Raw genomic sequence first — 13918 nt, forward strand, 5'->3', positions numbered from 1 at the left:
TATAATAGATTTTAGGTTCTAAACTACCCTTCTCCAGACACCTTCTCAGACACATTTTCACTGATTAACTGAGCCGCCCTCCTCCCTCTGACACTTTGCATAAAAGCCACCACTGCCACCCATCTCCCTCATTCCTTCCTTTTCTCAAATGTATCATTGTGTCTATTAATTTACAACTTGAAACACACCACAATGAGAGACTGTAAACCTTGCTGTTACGCTTTGGCCAAAACCATACATTTGAACACTTCTGGTGCTGGGTTGTGTTCTGAGTTGGGCTGCATAATAAGTGATAAAAGTTAGATCTGGCCCCAGCCTGCACTTTGGCTATTACTTCCCCCAAGCATGTGTGTCTAGAAGAGAGAGATGGAAATTACTATGTGCATTGTCCATTACCATGAAAGAAATAGCTTTCAAAATCTTTTTTGATGTTGGCAATTTTAGGATAACTTTTGATTGAGATAAGCAATGCAGAAATAATGTTACATGTGTGCTGATGTGATAAACAGTTGCAAGGATGCTCTATTTCAGTTTTTCCATTAAAAGCATTTGCGGAAAAGAGCGTCTAGATTGACACGGATGCTTTTCTGCAAAAGCACTTTTTGTGGAAAAGCATCCGTGCCAATCTAGATGCGGTTTTGCGCAAGAAAGCCCCAATCGCCATTTTCGCCATCGGGGCTTTTTTGCGCAAAACAGTTTTTAGCTCTCTACACTGGCCCTCTTGTGCAAAAACATTTCCGGAAAAGGGCTTTTGCCCGAACAGGAACGTCAAAGTATTTGTGCAAGATTCACTGATTTCGGACAGTAGAACGTCAGTGCTTTTACGCAAAATCAAGCGGCCGGTGTAGACAGCTGGCAAGCTTTTTACACAAAAGCGGTTTCTTTTGCAGAAAAACTTGCCAGTCTAGACGCAGCCAAACTGTGCTCCGCAGAGCCCCAGGGCTCCGCAAGACATCTCCAGGGGCTCCGCGAGGTTGACAAACTGGAAACATTGAGAGGCACAACACATACAATCAGTGGACCACTGGGGCTCTGCATAAATTTTTACGCACGAAAAAGAGCTCCGGAGCCCAAAAAATTTGAGAACTGTTGCTATATTTCAATACCCCATTTTCTGAGCTATTCTCATTTGCTTGACTTTCATTGTTGTTTCAAGAATACAGCAGAAGACACTGAAAAAAGCAATTTGCGCCAAGCATTACCAGACATCTCCGATTCCAAGTATTGCCAGATATTTTCTACTCTAAGAGTAAGGCAAATCTCCACTGATTTCCAACACCATCTTTTGGAGAACCACTGGGTCATGGTGAATTTTTATGTATGACAGAATTGAAGCACTTCTCCGTTCTTGCTTTTTGTAGGGTTTGAAGTACTCCGTATCCTCAACGCCTGTGGAGACTCTAGGTCTCTTGCGAGATCAGGCTCATATGATGATGGCATCCCCGAAACACGCTGAGTGCTATCCAAGCAGAAAGGAAGAGACAGTCCCAGCTGAGAATCTAACATTCTATTTGCAGCACTATAATCACCTCCTCTGCAAGGACGGCCATGTTCCAGTCGAAACCTGGGTTTCAAACGAGAAACACGGGGATGGCGAGAATGAAAGCAGACACTACAGAGCAGGGGTTCTCAACCAGGGATCCGGAGCCCCCGGAAGGGCTCAGAGAAGGTTTCAGGAGGGCTGCCACATGGGGCCTGCATTTGATTTGCTGGGGCCCAGAGCAGAAAGCCAAAGGCCCTCTGGCCAGAGCCTTGAGACCCACCACCCAGGGCTGAAGCTGGTGCCTGAGCAATTTAGTTTCACAGGGTCCCATGTGGCAGGGAACTCGGTCAGTGGCCCACTTGCCTTGGCTTTTAAGTGCAGAAACACCAGGGTGGGCCACGGAGTTTTTATAGTAAGATGAGGACGGCCTCAGAGAGAAACCTTGGAAGTAGCATCATCTCTGGCCACAAGATTTTTCAAACCGTTTCACAGAAACACTTACGATTTGTAAAGCATCATAACTTACCTTTCCAGTTCACTTGTAACTTCTTGTATTGTCTCCAAAAGACCCACAGGCCCTGTAAACACTTTGTATGATGTCTGACTCTTCACACCACATGAGGTGCGGAGAAGAAACTTTCCTGATAAAATATTCAGTGTGTTGCGGAGCTATTTAATAGTGGGGTCGATGTTGGAACTCGGGCTGGAGCCGGACTCTAGGACCCTGAAACAGGGGAGGGGCTGGAGCTTGGGCTGCCTAGATGGACTGTCTATACTGCAGCCTGAGCTCCCTGAGCCTGAGTCCAATAGCACAGAGTCGCTGCAGGAACCTACCTGCAGCGTACTCATATGCTAAATGGATTAGGTGATACAGAAGTGTCATGAGCACACTGAAAGAACTGCATCTAAAGCCTTTTAAGTAACCCTCCTCGCAGCCCCAAGCACACAGAAAAGAAGAGGAAATACAGTAAGTCCTACTGAAATTCACATGACATTGCCATTGAGGGGGGAAGTGCAACGGTCTCACCCACCTTCTGGGAATGCTCTTCAAAGAAAAAAAAAGAGAGCCGGCCATGGCAGCTGACAGGGAACATACTGCAAGCTGCTGACGGGTCTAGTATCACAAAGGACACCCATCTGCCAATGCAGTTCTAGCTCACATCCACGTCGGCACCCTCATTAACACAGAGATCTGAAGCATCTAAGTATTCTCGAACTCAAGCGCATCTGAAGAAGTGGGTTGTGCCCATGGAAGCTCATGACACTATCTATATATGTTAGTCTCTGAGGGTACGGCTACACTTGCTTGTTAGTTCGAGCTAGGTAGGGTAATTAGGGCAAGCGGAGTTGCCCGGGCTTCCTTTGCATGTTCCCGGGCGCCGCCATTTTTAAATCCCCTTTAGTCCGAACGCCGTGCCCGCGGCTACACGCGGCACGGACTAGGTAGTTCGAATTAAAGATTCTAATTCGAGCTACCGTTACTCCTCATTCCACGGCAGTTCGAATTAGGATCTTTAATTCGAACTACCTAGTCCGTGCCGTGTGTAGCCGCAGGCATGGAGTTCGGACTAAGGGGGATTTAAAAATGGCGGCGCCCGGGAACATGCAAATGAAAGCCGGGATATTTAAATCCCGGGCTTCATTTGCAACTCCGCTTGCCCTAATTACCCTACCTAGCTCGAACTAACGAGCTAGTGTAGCCGTACCCTAAGGTGCCACAGGACTACTTTTTTTTTTAAATTACACACTAAAATAGCAGTGGTGCACAAATTTTTGCTCGACCAACATTTTTTTTTCTTTGCTCAACCAAAATTTTCCCAGTGTTGGGGGTCGCCAATTAAAAAAGGTTGAGCACCACTTTTCTAGAGCAGTGTGGTACAAGTACCCCTACTTGAGAGAAGTCTGGGGGTATGTAAACACAACTGAAATTTGGAGAAAACTGAATTTTTGTTTTAAGTTTTACAGCGCTTTATTATTTTTGTACTTTTTACACTCAAAAATTTCATCGCACGCCCAGCTACGATTAAGTTGTTTAAACAAATGTGTTGCAATGGTAGAAAACAATTGTGTGTGTCTGAAAACTGTAGGTACTGGGGGTACTTTTCTTTTAAAGGGGTACTTTATAAAAAAAGTTTGAGAAACACTGTTCTAGAGCTGTTTTGCCACAACCTTCTCTATAATATTAAACAGAAGTACAAGATTTTTAATACTGGACAAGTTAGCCATATGTGAGTGTCAAGTGATGACTTCTTGAGCAAATGCGACGTAACTTCTTCCTGGTCTTGTCTTCACTAAAACATTAGCTATCTTTAGAATAACCTTGTGGAATCATGTTAACCAGCATGGTGTTAAATGTGACTTTGCCGTGGATACAAATAGGGACAAGCCGTATTTAACATCTCATTAGCTGACAGTGATTAAAAGCTATAGTTCCCATAGAAGTTTAAACACAGCCAGTTGATATATTAAACAAAACTTGTCCCAGTCTACAATAACCACAAAGTCATATTAGTGGATATGATTCCTCAAGATTATGTTCTAATTTTCTAGCAATGACAAGGGCTAAATAAAAGCGGCAACCTGCCCTTCCTAAGGGAGGAGTTAATCTCCACTGGTAAGGTCTTAGTACTTTTCCACTGGCTATAACAAGACTGGAAGAGCATAGAATTAGAGGACATGCTGTGACATGAAGTATTCCCAGCACTATGTTAGTGAGCATTACTGGCCTACACTCAACCCAATCAGATCTAACATCAGTCTCCTTTCAATTTGACTCTACATCCATGAAGCAGGCAGCTGAATCTACTCAATTTTGTCCACAAAATAATCAGAAATTCTCTCATGACAGTAGGGACTAATCAGCTACTGAGTTCGATCAACTAAAACCAAATCCACTGGCATGCTATACTGGAGACAAAGAACCTCGTCTTCAGCCATGGAATAAGAATTCAAAAAATCTTTGAGATATCGATTCAGGCCAAGACTTTCACCGCACATGCTATCGTCCCTTACATGTCATTTGTTGCAGATCGTGTGTAAACCGTGTGGGAGAAGCTCCTGAAGCAGGCACATAGGGACTACCCTATCAAGAGAACAGAAACATTTTTATGCATTATTTCTATTTTTCAATGGGTTTTTTTCCTCTTCAAAATATCAAGTATGTCAAGCTTGGGTCTTCTCTTTTTTTCCCCGTGGACTTGTTGGGGATGGGGAGTCTCGCATGTATAATGTGCATGCGCGTGAATTTATTGAAGATGTGTTCATTACACATCATAATTTAAGTGGATGTTAACAAAAAACAGACACAAGCAAAACAATTTTAACCAACCCTAACCAAAAGGCCCTGTCTTTTTTAACTGCTCTGCACTCGACCTTGTGATATTATAATTCCATTAGCTCTTTTCTTAATACAGAGCTTTCCAGGGAAGGCAAAACATGAACATATGTAATAAACCAAACAATTTCCTCCCCTAACCATTTTGGAAGGTTTTATACAGGCATGTAAATATAATATCAACGATGATGGCAGATATCTTTAACAACCCCCCCCCCCTCGTCATAGTGTCCATATTTGTAATTACTAAAATTAAGTTAAAATACTACAGTAATTAAATTTCTGTTGATTTCATTTTAGACAAGAAGTTTGCCACTATCAGTTACCCTATTACATGGCCAGTTCTTTTCCCTTACTATTTGTGTTACAAAAAAAAAAAAAAAAAAAAAAGTAAAACTACAAAATGTAGAGTGGAAATGAAGGACGTAGCATGTCTAATTTCACGGCTGTCCCTAATGCTGCTTAGAATTTTGCTAAACAGCAGCAGAGTGAAGCCAACCTAAGTCTTCTCAGTTTCACTGCTGCTTAAAGGATCCTGAACAGCGACCTTTTTGCACCTTGCTGAAACTGATCAAAGTGAGGAGCAGCAGCGCTAGAGTGGGCTGCAAGGTTTGGAAAGACAACACTGTCGTGGTTTACGTGTTGTTCCATTTAAAAGTTTCCCTTCACAGCAACACAGGCTACAGACGTTTTTCTGAACAAAAGCTTTAGATTCTGCAGGAGCTGGTAACGCTCTTCTGGAAACGCTTCTCATTTGCCATAGAGGAGAAGATTTTTCAAGCCCTGTTTACTACGACTTTCAATTTCCCCCCAGAATTATTGACTTCAAACGAAAGCACAGAGACATACAACGGACATGCTAGCTCCCTCCCGTACGATAAGCAAGAACCAGACTACACGTTTGATGAATGAGGTCCTCTGTAGAGCTCTGCGTGGATACACAGTTTATATCCATGGATATAAAGGGGTTATCTGCAGAACTCTACCAACAATGAAGGAGACCAGCAGGGCCATGACCAGTGACCAGACCAGGGAAGGCAGCAGCATTTTAGGCCTTTGCTTGCAGAAGCCAGCACCCAGCCCGGGCAGCTCCTGCAATGTGGCCATACTATCCCCCGCCCGGCTCACTAGCAGTGATCCCTGGTCACGCAAGTGTGTGCGAGCGGCTCGCCTGTTCCCAGACAGGCGTCCCTTCCACGCAGCGCCTACCCACTGCCACACTCGGCCGCCAAGCCTGGCAGGCAGACCTGGGTGGGAAGTGGAAGGGGCAGTGGAAGGGGCTTCTCACCCTGGCTGTTTTGGTCACTGCTCAGTGCAGCGTGGCGGCGGTCAGACTGAACCTGGCTGGGGAGGCGGTGGCTGGCTGCCCCTTGCCAGAACTAGCCACCGGGAATAGAAGCCAAGCAAGCTGGAGTCCACTCTCCCCTCTTCCCCACAGCAGGTTTCTGGCTTGCTTGGCCACTGACCCCAGCAGCTGGGCCTTAGGGTGCCGGCTGCCACCCTCTCACCAGCTACGCTCTCACAGGCAGTTGCTGCGCTGGTCAGTGAAGTGCAGCAGCCAGCTTCAGTCATGTGAAAAACGCTTCCGTCCCACTCCCCACCCAGGCCCCTCTGCCAGGGGTAGCAGCCAAACATGCTGGGGGAGGATAGCGGGAGGGGAAGCAAAATACAGGACTATGTAGCACTTTAAAGACTCACAAGATGGTTTATTAGATGATGAGCTTTCGTGGGCCAGACCCACTTCCTCAGATCAAATAGTGGAAGAAAATAGTCACAACCATATATACCAAAGGATACAATTAAAAAAGGAAGGTGAATGCCAGTGAGTTAATGATATTAGAGGTGGGGAAGGGTAGATGTCTGTGAATTAATAGTATTAGAGGTGATAATTGGGGAAGCTATCTTTGTAATGGCTAAGATAGTTGGAGTCTTTGTTCAGCCCCCCGCGGAGAGTGTCGAATTTTAGCATGAATGCCAGTTCAGAGGATTCCCTTTCAAGTGCAGATTTGAATGTCTTCTGAAGTAGGATGCAGGTGAGTAGGTCATTGAGACAGTGTCCTTTCTGGTTGAAATGACAAGCAACTGTTTTTTCTTTGTGATCCTGTCTAATGTCTGTTTTGTGGGCATTGATTCTTTGGCGAAGTGTCTGAGACGTTTGTCCAATGTACATAGCAGACGGACACTTTCGGCACATGATAGCATAGATTATATTTCTGGAGGCGCAGGAATATGTATTCTTGATCTTATAACTCACTTGGTTAGGCCCAATAATGGTGTCAGCAGAGTGAATATGTGGACAAAGCTGGCAACGGGGTTTGTTGCAAGGGAAAGTACCAGGGTTGGTATTAGTGTGGTATGTCCTGTGGTGGTTGGTAAGAATCATCTTGAGGTTAGGTGGTTGTCTATAGGAGACTATGGGTCTGTCTCCCAGAGCTTCTTGGAGTTTAGTGTCCTGTTCCAGTATAGGTTGTAATCTATTGATACTCTGGTGGGGCAGAGAGAGTGCGTCTGCCTTAGGATGGGCACAGGATGGGGGAAAAAAAAAAATCAGTGGGCAGAAGAGATACGTGGGGCCGCCACCCTTCTCTTGAGATTGTCCGTCCTTCCCAGAATGGGGAGGCACAAGAAGTCGATGATAAGAAGGATGAGCGTGAACGTTACCCTACCCGGAGATTTCAAGTTCACACCGGGAAGGTAGATGAAAAGGATTAAGCTTTCTGCATCACTGTTTCTGAACAGCACCTAGTGAATACAATGCTGTCTGGTTTGGTTTAAGTGCCAAAGCAAGAATCGCAGAGGAACTGAATCCCTGGATGGTTCGTGGACAGTAGGTGATAAGATGCTGGGTAGACTGTGCTCCAGTTCATCCATCACAAACAACGTAGATAAAAATAATTGTACTGAGTTATTCTCAGCACACTCTTACACTGAATGTAGCGAAACACTGAATGTATCCTTTAAAATACCACTCTTGTGAGCTTAAAAGGTGCCCAGTCTTCAGTCCCAGTTGCCAAAGACCTCTCAATCCAAAAGCGTGTCTAAGATCTTGTGCTCACACTTCACACCAGCGGCTGTAGTCCACGCTGCGTTTCAAAGCTCAGCATGAACCTTAAAAAGCAACAACAGACTGGGTCCACTTAGATGCTATCTTTGATAAACGTCCTTGAGGATCTGAGAACAAATGACTGTAATAGCATGTGTCAACCAAAAAGAAAGGAGTGGCCGCACAGTGAGAGACAAGTAGGTACCAACTGAAAGAAACGATGGTCTGGTGGCAAGGGTGCTAACCTGGGACTTGAGTTTAAGTTCAGTTACCAGTTCTGTAACAGACTTTGTATGTGACCTTGGGCAAGTCACTTATGCCCAGAGCCTCAAAGGGAGTCAGGTGCGTAAATATCTTTGAGGATCTGGGCCTCAGCTCCCCGTTTATAATATGCAGATAATGGCATTGCCCTGCCTTCTAGGGGTATTATGAGACTAAATATTAAAAAGATTGTCAGGCCCTCCAATACTCTGGTAATGGGGATGGTGGGAAGAGAAATACAATGGAGAAAACAGAACAGATATTTTTGGTGCAGAGGCCACTCACATAAAAAGTTTCTCTGGTCAGACTTGTTAGCATGCAAAATTTTCCCTGGCAAAAGACTGTGTGATTAAATCATAGAAAACTAGAACTGGAAGAGACTGTGAGAGGTCATCAAATCCAGTCCCCTGTATACATGCTGTCATTTGTTGTTGCCCATCAGCTTTACTAGCAAACACTAAAGCATTAATAAAAGTATGCTTTATTCCACGAAAAGTGATTCTCTCTGAACCAGGTAATATGTATTATACTCCCGTCAAATACAGGATAAAAATGTGAATGACTTGCTAAGATAAAAGACTGAAAATAAACAAGGCTTTTAGACTCTTTACAGAATAGTTTGTCAATTTAATTCAAATAGTATATTATGAATTCCTTCAATTTCAGGCCCCAATCCTGCCTGCTGTTAATGAGATTGAAGTCAATGGGCTTTGGGCAAGTCCTTCACCCTGACTGTTAACCTTCAAAATACAGAAACCGTAGAAGTTTGCATTTTAATATCAGAAGGTAGGAAGAAAGAGGTTTGAAAAAAAATTACCCTTAACTGACGGCACTAGGGTTACATTAGTTAAGGTTGCAAAGATTTTTGAAGTCTCCATAATATTTTGCACAACATTTAATCAAGCAGGCACAACAAATAATGCTATTTAAGCGCCTAGGAAAGTATCAGATCTGTGTTGAAGGGATGGAATTATACAATGATTAAAACAGATATACCCTGGGACAATGACAGAAGGTTCACAGTGGTTTTTGAGTCACATAGCACGCATGCACTCCACTGCTATTCTATGGGGCTGCTGCTTATGGATTTTGACCCAGTCTTTGGTAGCGAAATTCTCTACTACAGTATGGCTGTAAGCTACCACTGACATTTTCAACTGTCATGTCAACCATTCAGAACAGGTCCACTTGAGTCAATGTGTAACACACGTGTGACTCAGATTACACTTCGTAATGATGCCACTACCAGTGGAACACAACCAATGTTAGCAACATTAGAAAATTCTCAGGCTATTACTCTGGCATAAACAGCATTTTTTAATTGAACCAAGCAGTCAGACAGAAACACCAGACCTAATACTGTTCTTTCAACTCCAGTTCCAAAATGATTAACAATACATATCATTCAACTGTGGTCTACACCTGTAAACAGTATTTCTACCTGTCAAAATTCAGTCTGCTTACCCTTGCTTACTGCTGGCTATTGGTACGCCACTATGTATTAAAAGTGTGCTAAGTAATAAATGTGAGGCACTGACTCGATTGCAGGGAGGAATAGATCAATGCTCTAATATTAAAACAGAAGTGATTAAGTCAACTATTAGAACAAAACTGAGGATACCGTAGAATAGTCCGGGGGTGCTGTTCCCAAAGATATCATGGCCTGCTAGAGCCTATTTAGAGCCGTGCTAACCAACAAAACACCTGGCCTGAACAACACAAGTCAGATTTATTATAATGCTTCTGGTTGAGTGCATTTATTAACTTAAGCCCTCCACTAAGGAACTTCAGGTACGTAACAATGGTTCTGAAAAATCTGGTGAGTTTTCTCCATATGCGTGTTCTAACACCATCATTACAAGCAGCGAAACTGCTTTGTGCAGCTTTATTCTTAGTAACAAATCATGCTCACCTTCTCTACAGAGTCGCATCGCTTCTCGATTTTTCCCATACTCCTTGAAACTTTCTTCCAATGCTGTTCCTTTAAAAAACAAAACCAACACCCACATTTCAGGCATCCTTGCACGCAGTGCTTAGAGCGCGGCGGTGACAGTGTCACCCACCAGCGCGCTCGCCAAAACGCTGGGGGGGGGGGGATCCTACACCGATAGGCAGGTGAGGCGGCGGGGAGAACCTGCACCTACACCATAAAACCCAGCACAGATTGGAGGTGCAAACAACCACTGATCCACCCAGGACCCAAGAGCTCAGGCAGGTCCTCCAGTAGTGTCCCTAGGAAGGGTGATCCCCTGCTGGGGGATGATGTCTGTAGGGCATACAGAATCGGGGGGGGGGGGGGACTTGTCTACAGCTCCAGCTGGTGCCCCTGGGATCGCATGGGCCCAAGGTGCCCGCCGGCAGGTTTCTCTCGCCCCCACCCACCCACCCCCCCTCCAGGGAGGGGGTCCCTGGACTCGCACAGCCCCACCGGGGCACCTCGGATCCCGGGGGCAGGGGTGCTGCAGGAAGCGTCCATCCGCCCTGCCGCCGGGGCTTGCCTCCAGCAGCGTGCCCGGGAGGGGGGTCCGGCCGCGGAGCGGTGCCCCCCAGGGGACGGAGGGAGCTGGGGGGGGGTGGGGGGGCGCTGCGCTCACCCTCGTTTCCGTGAAGTTTCGCAGCATCGACCCAGTGGCTCCAGGGCTGCCCCAGCATCGCCTCCGGGCTGGGCAGGGACCTGCGCTCCCCGACGGTCGCCATGGCCGCTGTGCTGGCGGAGGGGCCGCTCTCCCCGCCTCCCGCGCCGTGCCGGGGCCGCCGCCGCTGCCTGGCCGCCGCCGCTCTGCGCTGCTCCCCTCTGACGTCACCCGCGGCCCGCGCCGACATTCTTTCCGCTGCTACAATGTAACGAGACGAGTCAGCGGGCGCTTAAGGGGGCCCCGCGCGGTGGGGCCCCGCGGCCGCCGCTCTGCAGCGCCCGGGCCTGCCCCCTCCTCGCTAGGGCTGGGCCTGCCAAGCCAGCTGGCCCCCCATTGCTGGGCAAGAAGCTGCTGGGCCAAAGAGGGGAGATGGGTGAAAATCCCCCCCCCCAAAAAAAAACACCCCCCAGGGGGGCAGGAGGCGGCCGGCCGCAGGGAGGCGACTCTCTCCTTTGCCACACGCGCGGCCGCACCCCGCGCACAAATCGGGCCCCCGATTCCCGCAGCTCATCCCTGCCCCGGCTGCTGGGCCAGCGGCGCCTCCTTAAGCCGGGCGCCTCCCTCCCCACCTTACAGCCTGCACGTCACGCCCAGGAGCGGAGGCTGGATAGGAAACAAGCAGGAAACTAGCCCCATGTATGTAACTCGTCCGCACCCCACCCTGGCCACGCCGCTTTCACACGGGTCACCCACCAGCCTTGCCTTAAAAGGTGGCAGCGGCCTCGGCTACACCGCGCATTGTCTCCCCCCGCCCCCCAAGCGAGAGGATGCCACATGGGAATGTTCACGACTTTACATCTGTCAAAAACACGCATGAGGATACAGGCTGCCCCTGCCAACTTTCTGTGCGCTGGGTTATGGGGGGTTAAAAGGAAAGAAGAAGTAGCCCCCCCCCCTAAAAAAAAATCCTGTTCATTAAGTGAGCAAGATATAAAGCTAAAACGATGACTAGGAAGAGAAATTATTCTAAAGACTCCTTAGTTTTTTGAAGCAAAATACAGGACAATGTAGCACTTTAAAGACTAACAAGATGGTTTATTAGATGATGAGCTTTCGTGGGCCAGACCCACTTCCTCAGATCAAATAGTGGAAGAAAGTAGTCACAACCATATATACCAAAGGATACAATTAAAAAAAATGAACAAATATGAAAAGGACAAAAAACAAAGGATGTTTAAAATTGAACATTTTAATTAGATTGATACCTTTGTGCTTTTTACATTCCACACAATGCACAATTAAAATATTTTGAATAGATTAATTTCACTTTTGTTTTTACTCAATTTTTTTTCCACAGTTATTCTCACAAATTATTGGTTGTTCACAAAACTACTGGGGCATTGTTTCTTGATTCACAGATTTTGGAACTACTGACCAACATTTTCTTTTTAATATTGTCATTTGTTGCCTAAGCTAATAGAGGGCATTGAGTAATATTTAATTAAAGGTGTATAATCCTTTGGTGAAAAAAATATGTTTGATATTAGCAACTCTGTATGCTTGGAAGGAACAATTAAGTTTTGCAAAATTAAACTTCTATAGACTGACTTCAGATATTTTTAAAATTCAGGGATTTTTTTTCCCTGGTAACTAAAATGTTAAACCTAAAGTACCATTGCCAATTTAAAAATCATAGGTGATGATCTTACAAACTCTTAGAACATGCCTTAGACCACTAACAAACAGCAGGGCAGCTCTGCTGTTACAACTGCAAGATCGCCTGTATAGCTGCTGTACGTCAACAGGAGAGAGTTCTCTCATCAGCTTCATAAAACCCCTTCTACCCTGCCGACATATCTTGTCTATGCCTATCCTTCTGTCAGTGGAATATGTCTTCTCACATCTCTGTGCGACACAGTGTAATTTATACTGATAAAAATGGGTAGTGTAGACAGTCACATGCTTAGTGCTATTGACTTTAATCTGATTACTTACACAGCATACAGTTAAACAGGTGTGTAAATTTTTGCAGGACTTCAGCTGTATACTGTGTAAACACATTTATCTTTGTTACTTATGACATCTCGCAAAAGATTTATGCACATGCTTCACTTTAATTGCAGTGAGTAGTGCCGTTGAAGTCCTAGAGCTCCACATGCAAATACTTACACAAATGCACAATATTCACCTGTATCATCTTATTGAAGGCAATAGGACTACTTCCGTGAGCATTGGTGGGCACACATGCTTAAAAAGTTTCCAGGACTGGGATTTTAGATTATTAAATAATAATGAATTTTGAAACTCCAATTTGCCAGTTACCACTTTTGCTCTTTATTTACCTACTGAAGTGGACACTATGCTAGGGCTGTGTTTCTCAATCTTTTTTTTTTAATATATAAAGTACCCCTTCTTTAAAAAAAATATAAGTACCCCCAAGTACCTAGAGTTTTCAGACACAATTTTTTTTCTACCATTGCAACTCATTTGTTTAAACAGCTTCATCATAGCCAAGCGGGTGATGGAATTTTTGGGTGTAAAAAGTACAAAAATAATAAAGCGCTGTAAAACTTAACACAACAATTCAGTTTTCTCAAAATGTCAGTTGTGTTAACATACCTCCCCCCCACGCACTTCTCTTGAGTACCCCAAGGGTACTTGTACCACTGGTTGAGAAACACTATGCCAGGGAGTGAGAAGCAAGGCTCTTGGTAAATTTGAGAATTAGTCTCAAATCAACAAAATAAAATACAGGCAAGTGCAAAGTACTGCACTTTAGGAAGACAAAGTCAAACACACAAATGCAATGTGAATAACAACTGGGTAAGCAGTAGTACAGAAGAAAAGGCTCTAGTGGGTTATTATCGGTCACAAAATTGACCACAAGTCAACAATGTCAACAAAGAATACAACATTCTGGGGTGTATTAACCAATGACTTAAGTAAAACACAGTAGGTAATTGTTCTTCTCTACTTGGCACTAGTGAGGCCTCAGCTGCAGAACTGTCTGGTTTTGGATGCCACACTTAAGAAAGATGTGGACAAATGGGAGAAAATTCAGAGGAAAGCAACAAAACCCATAAAAGGTTTTAAAAACCTGACCTATAAAGGAAAGGTTTAAAAAAGAACTGGCTATCTAGTTTTGAGAAACGAATATTGAGGGGGACCCTGATAACAAATATATTAAGGATTGTTAAGAGGATGGTGACCAATTGTTCACT

General features: G+C 45.1%; 1 protein-coding gene across 14 annotated transcripts in view; it reads right to left on the reverse strand.

Moving 5' to 3' along the window:
• The window catches only part of ATXN7 (ataxin 7), a 179769-nt gene that overhangs the window by 101535 nt on the left and 64316 nt on the right, over window positions 1-13918 (reverse strand). For 11 of the 14 annotated variants that reach the window (XM_075938494.2, XM_089781267.1, XM_089781271.1 and 8 more), the window contains 2 exons: window positions 10716-10955; window positions 10034-10102 (listed from right to left, as the gene is read on the reverse strand). The exons of the other annotated variants lie outside the window; for them this stretch is intronic. In XM_075938494.2, coding sequence (XP_075794609.2) covers window positions 10034-10102; window positions 10716-10944 — 298 coding nt within the window. In that variant the 5' untranslated portion in view covers window positions 10945-10955. The remainder of the gene's footprint in view (window positions 1-10033; window positions 10103-10715; window positions 10956-13918) is intronic. 14 annotated transcript variants of the gene reach the window in all.

The sequence above is a fragment of the Pelodiscus sinensis genome, chromosome 11, assembly GCF_052426305.1.
Source record: "Pelodiscus sinensis isolate ZL-2025 chromosome 11, ASM5242630v1, whole genome shotgun sequence".
In the NCBI taxonomy this organism is placed as follows: Eukaryota; Metazoa; Chordata; order Testudines; family Trionychidae; genus Pelodiscus; species Pelodiscus sinensis.